This window comes from Nematolebias whitei, chromosome 9, assembly GCF_014905685.2.
Source record: "Nematolebias whitei isolate Nwh7 chromosome 9, NemWhi1, whole genome shotgun sequence".
Taxonomy (NCBI): domain Eukaryota; kingdom Metazoa; phylum Chordata; class Actinopteri; order Cyprinodontiformes; family Rivulidae; genus Nematolebias; species Nematolebias whitei.
Genome location: NC_056506.1, coordinates 25,943,517 through 25,956,884, shown reverse-complemented (window position 1 = coordinate 25,956,884; position 13,368 = coordinate 25,943,517). Strand labels below are relative to the sequence as shown.

The 13,368-nt window shown below is 39.6% G+C and overlaps 1 protein-coding gene across 1 annotated transcript in view; it reads left to right on the top strand.

Moving 5' to 3' along the window:
- Nucleotides 1-2,488, top strand: part of LOC119414180 (ladderlectin-like) — a 4,579-nt gene extending 2,091 nt beyond the window's left edge. Inside the window, exons 2-4 of the mRNA XM_037681280.1 lie at nt 1,851-1,982; nt 2,087-2,198; nt 2,430-2,488. Coding sequence (XP_037537208.1) covers nt 1,851-1,982; nt 2,087-2,198; nt 2,430-2,488 — 303 coding nt within the window. The remainder of the gene's footprint in view (nt 1-1,850; nt 1,983-2,086; nt 2,199-2,429) is intronic.
- Nucleotides 2,489-13,368: the final 10,880 nt, after the last annotated feature.

Here is a 13,368-nt window from a genome sequence, read left to right as displayed (position 1 = left end):
CTACTGCTACTGCTGCTACTGCTGCTACTGCTGCTGCTGCTACTGCTGCTGCTGCTGCTGCTGCTACTGCTGCTGCTGCTACTGCTACTGCTGCTTGGACCAAACATCACAAGGTAAAATCTGACTGTTCTTCTCCAACAATATATAAAGAAAAAAAGTCAGTCTAGGCCTGATTATATTTATCTGTTGTAAAATAGTAACAAGACTTTAATTGTAAAGCCTTAGTGTTAAAATGAAGTTAATGCTCAAAAACAACAAAAGCTAAATTATTTTTTTCTACTGTATTAGGACATTTAAAACCTTTAGTCCATTTAAAACACATTGCATCAAATCATTTTGACTCTAAGGTTCTGTCTGAACTGTAAATTAATTTTAATGTTTGCACAGATGCCGTCAAGTCTGCTCGTCTTGTTGCTCCTTAGTGGACTGGGGATCGGAGGAAATGTACGTTTTCAAAAATATTCATTTTTAAGTCAATTAAATGAACATAATACTCTTCAGTGTTGCTTTTCTTGGAATTACTTCTTTTATTGTGAAAAGAAAACATTGGACCTTTGAAATATGTTTTAGCAAAACAAGTGGAAACAAAACTTGAATGAAATTTTCTGCATAAATATCGTTGGTACTCGTCACCTTTTGTGATCAACATCCATGCTCACAACAAACAGGTTGAAATTGTTTCTGACTCTGTGCTTTTTTACATCCACAGATACTTTGTGATGCACAATCAGGTTGGTGTTTTTCTTTTTTTTTTTCTGGTTAAGTTTTTAAAAAAGTGCACCAGACATTCTGAACAAGAAGCTTTTTTGTGTTAGGCCATCCATGAAACCACAAAATGCAGCCCCCAGAAACCATCTTATCACCAGCAAACTGGTTGGTCCACTATAAGAGTGTACTGCTTAGTGGGGAAAACAGTTTGTTTGAGATTCCACAGACTGATGAAGAACTTCGGATGGAGGGCGAAATGTTTCTAAAAAAAAAAAACTGATGACCTGACTGAACATTGTTGGATTTGTACCTGTTATTTTACTAACTGGCTTTCATAATGGATGTGAATGTTTTTGTACAGTGCCCTGAGACAACTCCTGTTGGGACATGGCGCTATATAAACAAAACTAATTGAATAGAATATTTTATGCAATAGTGTCACATTTTTAAAAACAGTTTTTTGATCATTACTTTTCAATCATATTTAATAAAAGTCACTTTTTTCTTCTGTTTGTGCAGAATTTTGTTCAGGAAATTGTAAATCCTGCGGTACTTCATGGACTTTACATCGAGGCCGCTGTTACCTGTTCACAAGCACTGAAATGACCTGGAGTGATGCTGATGTAAAACTGTTTGTTCATCGTACTTGTGTGACATGTTGGTCTAGATTCAGACTTTCTAAAGTTAAAACTCTGCATTGTTACAGTTTGTACTAAGAAAGTTCCTCAAATGAGAAGCAGAACTATAGAAACTAAGAGCGGCTATTCCTTCAATTATGATTTTTACTTGATGTTCCTTGGTCACAAGATAAATCTTTAATTACTTAATATCTTGTTCTTGATAATGATATTATGGTGCAAAACAGTGTTTCTTATGTTAGACCCAATTGCATTTTTACGTAGTGCTGTTTTAGACCCCTGTAGATGATGTAAAGCAGTAATGTGTTCATCATGGACATTCCTTGATGTGACATTTTTAGCTCGAATCAGTCGCCAACCTGATAGTTCTACTCATGAAGACCAGTTTTAATCAGAGACTTCACAAATAGGTTATTACTGCCATGTTAGTTGAGTCCTCTACAACTAGTTCATTACATTGATGAAGATGTGATGATGTGTTTATGCTGACATCTTTCCACACAGGATTACTGTGTTAACTATTATGGACATTTGGCCTCCTTTCATGACCAAGATGAGTACGACTTCATCAGGAGCCTCATTGTGGGAGCTACCGGAACCAACACAACAGCTTGGGTTGGAGGCACCAAGGGAAAAGTGAGGGTTTTGTGTAGCAGTCTAACTAGTGGAAAGAGTTTTCTGTAAAACTTTGCACAGTCAGCATGAAAAGAAAGAACTGACGTTTGAAAACCACCTCACAGGATGGTGTGTGGAAATGGAGCGATCGCTCTGAGTTCTCCTACACTCACTGGGGCAAAGGGGAACCAAACAACTTGGGTGAACAGGAGAACTGCATGGCTATCAACATGAATGGTACACAAGATGATAACTGCACTTTAAATAGATGTTTCCAATGGGAACGACATAAATGAGTTTAATGTGTGGGTCACTTTAGCTTAAATAATGTATTACATGATTTTATCATTGTCTTGCCACGTTGTTATCAGTTTGTTTTATTTTTAATTATTAATTTCAGAAGAAAGAAAACAAGGGAAGATTCCTGATTCTAACTTCTGGTATTTTGACTATTTCTTTGGTTTACAGGACAAGATTATGTCAGTGATGAAGTCTGCAGCCACAAACATGCGTTTGTTTGCTCTTAAGATGCATAAATGTGTCTTTGTTGTCCCGACAACATGATCTATCCTTGAAGACATCCCTTCTGGAGGACAACTGGTCAATTCTAAAGTCCTATTCAGATTATTAACATGAATAAATGCATGTCCTCAAATGTTTTTTTTATCTTTGTCTGCCTGTGGTATGCAAAACCGGCAGCACGGTGGCGCAACTGGTAGAGCTGCTGCCTCTCAGCGAGCAGGTCCTTGGTTCAAACCCCGGTCCAGGGGCCTTTCTGGGTGGAGTTTGCATGTTCTCTCCGTGCATGCGTGGGTTTTCTCCGGGTACTCCGGTTTCCTCCCACAGTCCAAAAACATGCATGTTAGGCTGATTGGTAACTCTAAATTGTCCCTAGGTGTGAGTGAGAGAGTGAATGGTTGTTTGTCTCGTTTGTCTCTATGTGTCCCTGTGATGGACTTGCGACCCGTCCAGGGTGTACCCCGCCCCTCGCACAGTGATTGCTGGACATGGGCACCAGTGACCCCCATGACCCAAAATGGAATAAATGGGTAAAGATAATGGATGGATGGATGGATGGTATGTCAGGTGAACATTTATACACACAACAAACTGCTGGGTTGAAACCAACTCAATCTGATGCCCAGCACTAGACCAAATATGGCGCAAGCCAATCCTGGGTGGTTTTACCTCACATACCTGCCAGCTGTCCCGATTTGGGTCAGATAGTCCCTAATTTTGTCCCCCTGTCCCTTGTCCTGCACAAGGAGGACCAGGACACTCAAATGTTCAGCATTTGACAAGAGCTGGCCGGGCTTCCCATTACATGCCCTGTCTGTGTGGTGGGAAGGACACAGAGGGGCATTTTCACTGGTTTCCTGCAACAGCTGGAGTCAGGTTACAGTACTAAGCCTATATTACATGCAAAGTCCAATTTCTCAGCTTTCAGAAACCGTTAATAAGGAAAAACGATCAGAAAGTTACAGTAAAGCAAAGCGAGCTTAAAAAAAACAACCAAAAAAGATAAGGCTTATTCAACACACTCTACAAAAGGATACATTTTATTGTTAAAGTTCAGATATGTTTATATGTGTATTCTTTGATTGAGCCATTAACCATAATTTACTAGATTGAAAAGTGTTGCTTTTTATGTTTAAAATTCTTGGAGGATTGTGTGTGCGTACATTTTTGTTTCAGGTTACATTGTGGGGACCAATTTTACAAAAAATCCTACATTGTGGGGACCAAAGCCAGGTCCCCATAAGGATTCATTCATTCATTCATTCATTCAACCTTTATTTATACAGGTTAATCCCATTGAGCCTCAGGGACTCATTTACAAGAGAGACCTGAATGTTTTAACAAAGAGTGATGACAACAATGGACAACAAAGACAACAATGACCATCATAAAGGATGCATGCAAATTGAGAACAAGGGAAAATAAAATGGTATTAAAAATGTAACAAAAAACAGCTAGGTTGATGGGCGATGTAATAAACTAAAAACAGGAACATGTCTGCATTCGTTTTTCCCAGGAACTTAACAGATGTTTGAAGCCACTTAGAGAGGTCAAGGTCGAGAGCTTCAGCTCTTTTTGCAAGATATTCCAGGAAACATGAGCGGAGTAGGAGAAGGCAAAGTGAAAGGATAAGTCTCATTAGGGGGTTAGGTTCACTAGTAGTTGCCTAGTACTAGTTTACCAATACTAGTACTAGGCATGTACTAGTAATGGTTAGGTTTAGGGAAAGGGTCAAGGTTAGGCTTTAGAAAATGAATAGAAGTCAATGCAAAGTCCCCAAATAGAACATTTACAAGAACGTGCGGGTGTGAATATGTTTGTGTGTGTGTGTGTGTGTGTTTAACAAGCATGCTGGTGGCTCAGAGAAGGAATAAGACTTTATAGAGAGAATGTCCCCACGGGAAGCATCAGGAATAATAGCTAGCAATATGTCAAGAACAACTCAGGCAGCTTGCTTTAAAAGCCAAGAGGGAGCTCTTCCTGGTAAATTAATTTTACAGCGTCAATTCTTCTCAGCCCTGTTTGGCAATGCGCTACACAGAAGACATATTATTGATCATCACTTTTCAGCTTAGGGGTCATGTTCCAGATTTGTTTTTTTAAATCACAAAGTATCACCAAGGTTATTGCCTACACTAGTAGTGGCCCATCCAGAGGCCTTATTGGCTTAGATTTGAATACAGAGACTCACAGTGGACTGTTGGGGTGCTCTGTTTCCTAATCTGCCACCCTTAAGTGTTTTAGTAGTTTAAAAAAAGTTTTTGTCCACAGGGTATGTGGGTGAGCACAGAAATATTTTAGCACTTTTTTTTCCTTTCAACCTCAGCGCTGTTCTCTGAGAGCTATTAGAAATCCATTCAATTAGCATAAAGGATGGTTAATTTGGGATATTAAGAGCGGGTTATGCTCTGCCAGCAGTAATAAGGGGTCTAACTTTGACTGGAATGATGATAAGACATCAAATGATGCATCACAAATTAGGCAAAGTATGATGGTGAACCAAATGAGGTTTGAGACATGACTGTCTGAATAAAGAGACACTCCTAACAGCTTCTCCAAACACTTGTGATCAACTCTGATCTGTTTTAGGCCTCAAGCTTATGCACTGATGACATTTTTACCCTCTTCAGTGACGCATCTGTCAGATGAGCCTATTTTTATGCTCAACGGTAACAAGAATATTTCAGGCACAGCTTTTGTGACTCAAAGTCTGGCTGACCCCTGCAGACAGGTCTCAATATAAAGAGACTTTATGGTCAAGCAGATAAGTGAAAATAGATAAAAACTTATAGAAATACTCTGGTCATTTTGAAACTTATTGTTTATAAAGATATGAACAATTATTCACATAAAATTCTGTCATTTTTTTATGAAGCCACAAACAAGAGTAATATGTAATATTAATATTAATATTAATATGTAAAAAAAAAAAAAAAAAAAAAACTGTAGTATGAGTTTTTATAACTGCTTATTGTTGTTGCTGTTGTCCATTGTTGTCATCTTTCTTTGTTGAAATCAGGTCTCTCTTGTAAATGAGTCCTCGAGGCTCAATGGGATTTACCTGTATAAATAAAGGTTGATTGATGTAGTTGTCGTAATTTGGAGGTTCTTGGTATTTATGTTATCAGTATGCTTCAGTTATCTTGTTTATTTCTGCCAAAGCCATTTAGTTAATTTCATGTTTCTTAGTCATGTTTGTTTCTGTTACTAGTTAAACTGGCAGTTCATCATTACAGTAAAACTTCAGGTGCAGCCAAGGGGGAAATGAGGATGTAATTTGATATTTCTGCCAGAGACTCTACTTCCTCAGACGGCTGAGGCGAGCTGGTCTGGGAAGCTCAGTCCTCACCTCCTTCTACAGGTGTGCAGTGGAGAGCATCCTGTGCTCGAGCATCAATGTGTGGCATGGAGGCTGCACAGCTGCAGAAAGAAAAGCTTTGCAGAGAGTGGTGAAGGCTGCACAGAAATCTGTTGGAATCAGTCTCCCCACCATCACAGACATCTACACCTCCAGATGCAGGAAGAGGGCCACCTGCATCATGAAGGACCCCACCCACCCAGCACACACACTTTTTGCCCCACTCCCCTCAGGAAGGAGGTTAAGGAGCATTAAGTGTAGAACCACTAGACTGAGGAACAGCTTCTACCCTGAGGCTGTTAGACTCATGGATCTCTAACTAGAATAATCACTGTGAAAAACCATATCATGTTGCTGCTGATCTGTTTCATGTTGCTGCTGATCTGTTTCAATGTTGATGTGTTCATGCGTGCACATCTGCTCACAGACTCATGTTCATGTTTGTGGTGATGTTCAAAGTTTTATGTTATGAGTGCTTAGTGTATATTTAGTTGATGCATTTCTTAGTTCATATCTTAGATGTTATTACTGTTTTTCTTATACATTTTATTGTTGGATGTAACTGGGACCCTGTGTACATAATTTCGCTCCACCACATGTACCACATGAGGTGCGAATGACAATAAAGAAACTCTGACTCTGACTCTGACTCTGAATAACGTGCAAGTCTGGCAGTGATCCACAGGTTGAAATACTAGATATTCCTGTTATTAAAAATTGATGTTTCAAGTTGCTTTCAAACAGCAACATTCAGATTAGAAGTGAGTCTATTCCATTAAACCATTACAAGGCCAGTGTGAGATGGTTTGGACATGTCCAGAGGAGGGACAGTGGGTATATTGGTAGAAGGATGTTAGAAATGCAGCTGCCAGGAGAAAGACAAAGAGCAGATGTGTGGATGCAGTTAGAGAGGACATGGAGGTAGACAGAGTGAGGACAGAGGATGCTGAAGACAGAGTGAGGTGGAGGAGGATGACTTGCTGTGGAGACCCCTGAAAAAATAAAAGCCCAAAAGAAGAAGAAGAAGCTCATCAATACAATCTGAGCAGACTCACTTTCAAAGATTTTACCATCTTTAAAAACACAAAAAAAATTTAAGTGTTTCATGCAAACACCATTTTCAAAACTCTTACATCAGTCGTCAGTTTTGAACTACTCAGTTGTTTCTGCATAAATCAAATGAATTTCTTGCCCATAGCAGACGGCACTGGAAGTGCTACAGCTAGCTGCTGCTACTCCTGCTACTTGACAATCCATTTTACCCTTGAATTCAGACCAGCCGTTAGCTCATCAGTCCTGGCGGAATTCAACACAGTTTTTCCAAACTGAGGTCATTCAGAGAACTATCAACAACAACAAAGATATGATTCATTCATAATTTTTTACATAAAACCTAGTTTCAAAATGGCCAGTATTTTATTTCTGACGGTGAAAATTGGACTCAATCACCATGAAAACGATGTAAACTGGAAAAGATTGAAGGAGTTATACACTCATTCCATCAGTGAGGCCTCATGGGTTGGGGAACTTTGACATACAAAGAAATGCATAGGTTGACAGATGATGCCACAATGAAATAAAATCACTTTAAATAAACTTTAATTTTATTATAACTAAATACATCTAGTGCGGAAGCATCAAATATTTTTTGCTGACTCGTTTATCCTTTTGAATCTGCAACAGGTTTGTTTTGCTACTCTATGTTTGTATTTGTTGTGCAACACAACAATGAATTTACTAATTAGATACTTCAGTTTGTTTTTTTTTTTCAAACTAAGCCATTCACTCAATCAGCCATAATCAACACCCTCTTCTTTTATTGTGAGAGCAGCGTGCTGCACGTTAACACTGGGAACACTGGGAGGAATGCTCCGTTACTTGAGACAACAACAGCAGAGGCTTCTGGATTTACATCAAATCTTTTTATAATGAGTTGTGCTTGTGCACCTGCTCCAAGAACCCCCCCCCCCCCCACACACACACACACACACACACAGAACAGTGCAACCATAAGGCTGCAATTCTTCACCCAAATCTCTCGCTCCCACTGCTGCACTAATGGCGCAGCCAGGATCAAGGTGCTGCATGGAGATGAAAGAGGAGATGAAAAGAATTTACAATGCTTTCCAGATCCCTGATAAAGCGGAGTGTAAACAAATCCTTGCTCGGGGTTTGCACCACAAGGGAGTTGGGATTTAGTCATCCTATTTAGTGTTGTCCTCTTTAAACTCGTAGCTTTAAAGAGGCAGCGAGCAGAAATCCTGATGAGGCCCACCAGAGCTGTGAGGTTCTGGTTTTGGATTTCCAGGCCACATACACAAGCACTGTAGTCATTATCACACAACCTGCGGAAACATTAATGCTTCCTTTTAGTAGCTCTAGAGCAGAACATACTGTGTAATAGTCCATTAATCAGTGGCTTGGGAATACTTGTCAGCTTGGAACTTGAGGATCCTTGAAGTGCGATCATACTCGCTAATAATCATCAAGGCCACTTTCAGATGCAGTCGAGGTCCTCGTAGCCTGCAAACTAGAACTGCGATCGCACTCCTTTTTGTTTTCTGTGTGAATGACAAGCAGCAAAGTGAGGCAGATGTGCTGTAAGCTATTAGAGGGTGTTTCATCATCTCTTCCAAAAGGAACAAAAAAGTCATCTTTGCTGAAATCTTTTGCAGTTTTGCCTCCAAAACATTTACTGCAGAAAACGTCCCCAAAATGTTACACAAGATGCTTTAATCGTAAGTAGCGACAGTTTCTCTTTCTTAAGGGTCTGATATAATTACAACAAAATCTCACACTAAACAATCATGGAGCTGCCTGTAACCGGTTATCTGTTAGCAGCTACACATTATATTTGACCCTCATGGTGACGAACTTCCTGCCTCATATTTTCCGTCTTGTTAATATTTAATATCATAAACAATTAGTTCTGTCCATTTATTCAGTTGTACTGTTTGACACCTCAGAGCTTGGCAGTACTTTTAGCACTCCCTGTTCACATTAATCAAACCGAGGCTGACACATGCACACACACAAAAAAGAGCACGAGAGAACGTTTTGCGATTAGGAGAGAATAAGTTCTCTTATAAAAGCTCTCAGAATCAGCAATATTTGGTCCACCGGGGACTGCTGGAAAGCACAAGCTGCCATATCCAGACAAACAGCAATCTCACAGCCGGGAATCCTGCGGCCAATTATTGAGAGGAATCTGGCATATCCATTCACAGCGGGATGTAGTAATTATGTCTCAAAATCACAAGCCATTCATCTCTCCAAACAGAATTCACCCACAGAATAAATAATCAGGTCTAGCTGCAATGCTTGTCGACTGCCTAAGACTGGATGTAAAAAAGTCTAGTTACTGTTGTGGTGAAGTCAGTTTGAGGTTAGAGCAGAAGGAAACCGGGTTAAGCCATGTTTATAATGCGTAATGCAATGACTAAGCTTACCTCAAGTGAAAAAAACACCCACCTAAATGCCATTTGAACGTTGTGTCCTCCCTCAGTAAGAGCAAAGCCAGGTTCTCTGCTGCAGCTGACCACTCAGATGAACTGGGACGCAGTTCCCGTCAAGTGTTCCTGAGCACTTCATGTCTTTTGCTTTTGAATTGAGCAAGGCCACTCAGCAGCAGACAGACACAAGTATAAATTCAGTAATATTGAAAAATTGAGGTTTGGTTCTCCACAGGAAAGCTTCAATTCATGACCCCAATAGAGTGGGTTTGCTCTCACAAAGAAGTTTAAACTGCCACAGTTATCTGCAATTGGAAACTCACCTTTAGAGCTAAATGCTACTCATAATTCTAATTTTAAACACGTAAAAAAATACAAATATTATTTGGTGCAAGATTAAACGTGAAAAAATGGGCTTAGAGCTGAAAAGGTTTTACCATCTTGCACAAACCCCAAGTTTTACTCAGTTTGTTTTCCATCCTTATTGAGCTTAACAGATAAAATTGCACAGGTGGTGGAAAATGACAGAAACACCCAGAGTTTCTGATTGATCTAACAAACAGACACAACACCTAGTCTAAATAATACATACTTTGTACATTTCTAAATGACTAAACAACTCCAGTAATTGCATACACTATCCAATTAGTCCAATTGGGTATAAAGTAGGTCCTGTTTAATTGTGGATGTAGACCCCAATACTTGCTACATGATTTACATAAACTAAAAAAAAACAGGCTGAATTGCAGCAAATTTGGAAAACCTCCTTTAGTACAAAAGCAACCACGATGTTATGCCGTTACTGCTTGTCAAATGTTTTTTGGGGCTGTTTTCTGGCCTCTCCTGGCCTCTCATGCTTTATTTACTTCCTTTATTGAAGTCGGCCCCAGCAGTTCTTCCTTCGATTTTATCCTCGAATGGTGTTCCTATTGAGTTTGTCGATTCCTACAAATACTTGAAGATTCAACGTGCCTGCTGGCTTCCTTAGATAGAAAACTTTACTAATTGGCTTTTCTATGTATGTGAATGTTCCTGTAAAGTGCCCTGAGACAACTTTGTTGTGATTTGGTGCTATACAAATAATCTGAATTGAACTGAATATTTGTGTATCTTGATTGATTCGCATCTCTCTTTTAAGCTCCACATGAAAGACTTGTTAAAGAAACTGAAAGTTAAACTGGGTTTCTTTTTCAGAAATAGATCCTGTCTAACTCTGAACGCTAGGAAACGCCTTATAACTGTGACTTTCCTTCCCTCCATTGATTACGGTGATATTATTTACACGATCGTTCCTACATGCACCCTGCAGATGTTGGATGCTGTCTATCATGGTGCGCTAAGATTCATAAGTGGTTGTAACTACCGTACCCACCACTGCACCCTGTATTCACTGGTTAACTGGTCATGATTAACTTCACACAGACTCTCCCACTGGTACATTTTCATTTTTAAATCACTTCTTGGCCTGTTGCCTTCTTATTTCTCCTCCTACATGTCTCTACGTGAGTGCAGCTACAACGTGCGCTCCCAGGACATTATTACCTGCAGTGTTTCTTCAATGAGGACGGAACGAGGCAAAAGAGTTTTCTCCTACTCCGCTCCTGTTTCCTGGAATATCTTGCAAAAAGATCTGAAGCTCTCAACCTTGACCTCTCTAAGTGGCTTCAAACATCTGCCAAGTTCATGGAAAAACCCAATGCAGACGTGTTCCTGTTTATAGTTTTCTACATCGCTTTACAACCTAGCTGTTTTTGTTTCGTTTTTTTTATATCATTTTCTTTCACTTGTTCTTGTCAATTTGTATGCTTTTTATGATTGTCTACTGTTGTCATCACTCTTTTTATAATCAGGTCTCTCTGATAAATGAGTCCCTGAGGCTCAATGGGATGACTGAATGAAAATGTACCCACTCTGGCACGATTGTTTCAAACTGCTATGTTGTTTCCATGAACTTGTCATGATCACATTGTAGCCTAAGCATGAAGCCAGTCCAGCAAACATCAAGCAGCAGGTGTGTGTTGGTCCCAAGTCATGCATACGCTGCCACCACAATGATAAACCACCACAACCTTTCTAAGGAAGTTTTACAATTATCAAAACCTTTTATAACTCATTATGCCTAATACTCGCCTAAAGACCTCCCCAAGACCCTGCAAAGACCATTGTTCTGACTTTTTCATGTCAAAAGTCAATAAACATTTAATTTTTCATTTAGATTTCTAAATGTTTTATGGTTCAAAACAGCTTGATAAGGTTTTTTTTCTAAACCTAAAGATCCACTTCTGCCTGAAAGTCTTTATTTTTTCCCACAGTTGCCACAAGTGCCATGATAGGATTTTGGGTTTTGTTTGTTATCATCACAAAAACAATGTTAAGAGGGGATTAAATAAAAATCTGTTTCTACAGATTTTAATCAGTCTTAGAAATGCTCGTACTGTATATCTTAACAGAATCAATCATTTTAACTAGAGACAACCAAACTGGAAAAGGATTTTTCAAGAAACTGGAAACATTGTTGTGCTCATTATGTGACAACGCAAATCTATTGGTGTGTTCCACATGTAGAAATTTCTGAGTTCATAGTCAGAAAAAGCAGCTGAAACAAATCCAGAAACCAGATTTGTGTCATGAAATCTTAAAGGTCTCTGAACAACCATAAAATCATATGACTGTCCAGACTGTCATAGTGTAAAGTTTGCAGTGATTGGATTAATCAAAAACAACGATGAGTCCAGCTACAGGCAGGAGGTGGAACATCTGGAGAGCTGGTACAGGAAGAACAACCTTCACATCAATATGAAGAAGACGAAGGAGTTGATGGATTTCAGACGGAACAAACACACGTACCCCGCCCCCATCCGAACAAAGGAGAATCTGCAGTGGAAGTGGTCTACAGCTACACGTACTTGGGTTTACACATGAATGACAACCTCAGCTGGAGCAACAACACCACCAGCCTGATCAAGAAAGCTCATCAGAAACTCTACTTCCTCAGGCAGCTGAGACGAGCTGGTCTGAACTGGACAAGAACTCAGTGAAATTCAGTATGTAAGATTGCACAGCCTATTAAACACTTCGTAAAAAATCTGTTTAGTTTTAACTAATCATAACAAGACTAAACTTATGCAACCAGAAGTTACAGCATATATTCAATTCAATCCAAAAATACTTTTTTAATCCCAAAGGGAAATTAAATATCTACATATAAAACATGCACAACAAAATACAACTAGCTTTAAGCATTAACCTTTAATTTAACCATTAAGCATACAATGTAATTATGACAGAAAATGGAGGATTTGCCTGCAGTTACTCATCAGAGACTCTACTTCCTCAGGCGGCTGAGACGAGCTGGTCTGGGAAGCTCAGTCCTCACCTCCTTCTACAGGTGTGCAGTGGAGAGCATCCTGTGCTCCAGCATCAACGTGTGGCATGGAGGCTGCACAGCTGCAGAAAGAAAAGCTTCGCAGAGAGTGGTGAAGGCTGCACAGAAGATGTTGGAGCCAGTCTCCCCACCATCACAGACATTTACACCTCCAGATGCAGGAAGAGGGCCACCTGCATCATGAAGGACCCCACTCACCCAGCACACACACTTTTTGCCCCGCTCCCCTCAGGAAGGAGGTTAAGGAGCATTAAGTGTAGAACTACTAGACTGAGGAACAGCTTCTACCCTGAGGCTGTTAGACTCATGAATCTCTAACCAGAATAATCATTGTGGGGAAAAAAACTCACTGTAATGAACTTTTATTAGTAATTATGTGACTTATCTGTGCTGCTGATAATCCATGCTGCTGATTTTGTGCTGCTGATTATCTTGTGCTACTGTAGTCATTCATACCCATTTACTCACCACAGACTCATGTTCAGGCTGCTATTGTTATGCTATATTGTTTTACATTATTAGTGTTTAGCCTATACCTTAGATCCTTATATACTGTTTCTTTTTACACTTTATATTTTTGGGTGTAATTGGGACCCTGAGTACGTCATGTCATTCCACCTCATGCACAGCATGTGATGTGAATGACAATAAACTTGAACTTAATGGCTGCATCACACTTTAAATATTGTAAAC